The sequence below is a fragment of the Ipomoea triloba genome, chromosome 13 (genome assembly GCF_003576645.1).
Source record: "Ipomoea triloba cultivar NCNSP0323 chromosome 13, ASM357664v1".
Lineage (NCBI taxonomy): Eukaryota > Viridiplantae > Streptophyta > Magnoliopsida > Solanales > Convolvulaceae > Ipomoea > Ipomoea triloba.
Window position 1 is genome coordinate 11,645,280 of NC_044928.1, and position 4,256 is coordinate 11,649,535.

At 34.2% G+C, this 4,256-nt stretch overlaps 1 protein-coding gene across 1 annotated transcript; it reads left to right on the top strand.

Moving 5' to 3' along the window:
- The first annotated feature begins 900 nt into the window (after window positions 1–900).
- On the top strand, window positions 901–3,824 carry LOC116003151 (putative dual specificity protein phosphatase DSP8). The gene is made up of 6 exons (XM_031243317.1): window positions 901–1,544; window positions 1,956–2,078; window positions 2,469–2,562; window positions 2,685–2,767; window positions 2,852–2,941; window positions 3,303–3,824. The coding sequence occupies exons 1-6, from the start codon at window positions 1,308–1,310 to the stop codon at window positions 3,630–3,632; spliced, it is 957 nt and encodes a 318-aa protein (XP_031099177.1). The 5' UTR covers window positions 901–1,307; the 3' UTR covers window positions 3,633–3,824.
- Window positions 3,825–4,256: the final 432 nt, after the last annotated feature.

The following is a 4,256-nucleotide window of genomic DNA, read 5'->3' on the forward strand; positions in this document are numbered from 1 at the left end:
AACCGACCGAAAAACTGAAATAACCTATTTTTTTGATCTTAATAACCGAAACCGAACCCAAAACCGAAATATTCGGTCGGTTTGGTTTTCGGTTGGTTCGACTTTTTTGCTTATCCCTATCCACGGGTGACTACTCTATAGGGGCAGCGCTACATTCATTTGAGTGGGATTTATTGACCCCACCCAAATTTTGTTTTTTATTCTCTATAAATATATATACTTTTAGAAATGTTAAAATTGAATCCACTAAAATAAATATAACGGGCCAACATATAAATTGAAAATTTGTAATTCTCAAAACATAATAGTAAAAAATTTAATAACTCTTTATTTTATGAGAATTCGAAGTGCAAATTAGAGAGCGAGAGATGAAACAAAGAATTGAAAAGTTACTAAAGTTTTTCAAACAAATTTTCCTCTTTTCTTGAAATAACTATGGAGTTTCAAAGTTGAGTTCAAAATTAAAAAAAAATTTGTGCTACTTTACTCATTCAAAACATTAGTATTTTACTAAACGTTTTTAGAGCTTCTTAAATGCGTTGATAGAGAAAATTTTAAATAACACACGTATTAGATAAATGTAAACTGAAAACATTTATTTATAAAAATATTTATATTTATATTTCTATATTATATATTAGTGTGAGTAATATTAAATTTACTATATCGAAATCCATGAATTTGAATCTGGACTTGGCCATTGCTACTCTTTGGGATTATTCTTTATTTATTTATTTTCTTTACTAAACGACCATTTTAGATTTTTAGAGTTGGGAATAGTGATGCACTTATATGATGTAAAGATTTTTGAAGAATACCCTTGGTGATACGTGGTATTTCTTGTGTACGCGGCAGAGGCCCACGTCATTTCGTAATCGCAATACTGCCAGGTCATCGAGTCATGGTGTGAGTGCGAGGAAGATCTAACCCCTACGTTAACAAACCCGATTGCCAAATTCTTCTCCCTTCAAGATTTTTGGTTTACATAAAAGAATCAAAGTTTGTGTGAATTCCGGGTTAACCTTGATTCTCTCTTGTCTCTTCCTCCACGTCTCCAAATCAGCCTGACTCCCCGGCTCCGGCGTTTTCTCGCCGTCCGGCTGATACTTTCTTCGTGGAGTGTGACCTGGAGTTCTAATCCTTCTGTTGCATGCAAAATTTCAGTTCATAGTGTTTCGTGTCCATTTATTTTGTCTTCCGCACAATTCTTTGATTACTTTCTGTAATTGTTGTGAATACATGTGAAAAGCGTTAGTTGTAAATCATCCTGTGAGGAATTAGGGTTTTTATTTGGATTTGGGGGAGTTATGTATATAGAGGAAGTAAAGGCAGTAACGATTGAGGAGGAGAAGGAGGAGGAGGAGAGAGTGTCTTCTGGTAATGCGGAAATCTTGAGCAGTGACACGAGGGGCACTCTGGTGGTGGATGTGAGGAAGGTGGTGGTAGGCGTCGGAGCTCGAGCGCTGTTTTATCCGACTTTGCTGTATAATGTCGTTAGGAACCGAATTCAGACAGAGTTCCGGTGGTGGGACTGGATTGATGAGGTATATTTGCTTTGCAATTTAACTATGGATTATATTAAATTATAAACTATGGATTAGATTAAATTATTGCGTTCTCTTTGTCCTATTACTCATGAATTGGTCACAAACAATTATGAATGCTTTTTTTTTTTTGTATACATATTTGAAATTTAATTAGATTTTGGTGATGATAAAGATTATGATATTTGTTGTTTCAAGAATTTTGAGTGTATAACAGTATACTATTCTATTCTTAGTTCTATAAAAATTCAAGAAATTCAATGTAGAATTGTGTGCATTTATTTTTTCAAGTTTTAGAGCCAATAGATGGGAAGATTAAAAGTTTAAGTTAGTTGTGATACACAGAACTGTATTGTGTCTTTAGTGTGTATTGGTAAGTGCTATTGCTCACTGATCTATTTTTGCTTTTAGTTTGTATTGCTAGGTGCTGTCCCTTTTCCATCTGATGTGAAACGGCTAAAAAAACTTGGTGTTTGTGGTGTTGTCACCCTGAATGAGCCATATGAGACACTAGTTCCAACTTCACTATATCGGGCAAGTACTCTGAAATTTGTAACTATTTCTTTTATTTGTGTCATTCACTTTTCACATTGTGTATTCTATCACTCGAGTTCATTTCTATGTCAATTTGTTAGCTTAATTGAAAGCACAAAGTAACTGCAACAAAATAGTTCCACAACAAAAATTAGTGGTGGACAAATTTCAAGGTGAAATCTTGGCTCTTGGCCAGAGCACCAGACAAGTTTTACTTCTCATACTTGCTCTAAATAAATTGAACTAAAAGAAGACCTCAGACTGAATGCTAATACTTGCTCTAGTTGTTAGGCATCAACCAGCGAAGATGTTCCTCTATTCTTCTGTTTTTTTTCTGTAGTAACCTATATCTGTACATATTTATGTGAAGTTGCTATCTGTATATTGTAGGCTCAAGGTATTCATAATCTGGTTCTTCCGACTAGAGATTATATGTTTGCACCTTCACTGACTAACATATCCCAAGCTGTAGAATTTATCCATGGTAAACTTCTAGATGCATTTTGATTTCACCCGTTCCCTTGTTATTCACAGAGAGATATAAAATTTACTAGATGGAGGAAATAAATATCCCTTGTTTAATTATATTTTCTTCGGTCTCTCAAGAGAATGCATCAAGTGGACAAAGGACATATGTGCATTGTAAGGCTGGCAGAGGACGTAGTACAACGATTGTCTTATGCTATTTGGTGAGATTAAAAACTTTAAAATGCTTTGAATGAATGATTGGAAAACCATTTGCATTATTTTCTCAAAGTTTCCTTGTACTATAGGTAAGATACAAGCAGATGACACCAACTGATGCATATGAGTATGTGAAAGCCATACGACCAAGAGTGTTGTTAGCCTCATCCCAGTGGAAGGTGAGCTTTTGCTTCCTTGCTCTCTTTTATTTACAGTTTTATTGTTTTATTTTCTTTCCTCAATTTGACCTCCACACTGTTGAAATATATTACATTTCTATTCCTTAAATCAACCAAACACTATTGAAATATATTTCTTTTAAGGTTTTGATTCTTAAGGAAAATATTACTTATTATGCACAGTTTCTTAATATCTATGTTTTATTTGGAAAAAGAAATATCAATATGAATATGACAATATCATATCTAAGCAGGAATATGATCAAATTTATCCATATAACAGTACCCATGATGCACCTATCTCAGACTTCTGTTCTTTAAGTCTCTGTACAATGACTCTTTTTGGACATTATTTATACAGGCTGTCCAGGAATTCTACTCTCATCTGATGATGGAGACGGGTATCACGTATCCATTGACCTTTCCCATCTCCAGGAGCCCCGGGTTCATGGCCGCAAAAAACCTATTGGCCTTTGATGATAGCTCCGCTTTAATAATAACTGAAGCAGATCTAGATGGATATGATCCAGGCAACATTGAGCCTGGGGCAGCAAGAAATGAGAGACGGTCTGATTTTGGTTTGATTTGGCGGGTTCGAATTGCTGGTGTAGCAGCATTGTCGAGAGTTTCTTGTCTTTGGCTTAATTGCCAGCCTCCATCAAAGAGATCAATTGTACAGTTAGCTGAGTAGATATACATGATACTCACAAGCCTGGAGGATTATCTGTATGATTTCATAGCACATTTAAGAGATGTAATTGTCACGTTGAATCTTGCCCAGTGGGAAGACTCTGTAAATATGCGTCACTCTTCCCATTTTTACCACTCCTGAATTGCATTTTACATTGAAGCTTGGAATGCATATGCCAAGTTCTGCATTGCACAGCTCTTCCGTCACTCAAACATCAACCCTTTCTAGTAAAGGTAGGATTAGAAATGTATATGTGGTACGATGTCATTCATTAGGGGATTTTATTATTTAGATTATTAAAGTAAGTTATTATTATCTATTAATTAAAATTTAATACAGTATTAAATATTTTATTATTTAAAAATTTTAAATAAAAAAATTCTATGTGGCAATTCTAGTAAGCACAAACTTGCAAGTTGTTTTCTAAAAATGTCAATTCCATCATTTTTTAGGTTTGTAGATTTATTTGAAACTTATTTAAATCAGTGGCTTAATTGTTGTTTTTTTTAAGTACTATTGATTCAGTTACAATATAGTATCTACTTTCTTGACCAAATGAAGCACAAAGAGCCAATATTATCTTCACTGAAGTTCGAACTCATTCTATCACAAATGAGAGTACAA

Bases quoted from the DNA above. Each gene is read 5' to 3' on its own strand.
- LOC116003151 (XM_031243317.1), top strand. From the start codon at position 1,308: ATGTATATAGAGGAAGTAAAGGCAGTAACGATTGAGGAGGAGAAGGAG. The intron at 1,545-1,955 runs GTATATTTGCTT...TTTTGCTTTTAG, and splicing joins GGTGGGACTGGATTGATGAG to TTTGTATTGCTAGGTGCTGT. The intron at 2,079-2,468 runs GCAAGTACTCTG...TGTATATTGTAG, and splicing joins TTCCAACTTCACTATATCGG to GCTCAAGGTATTCATAATCT.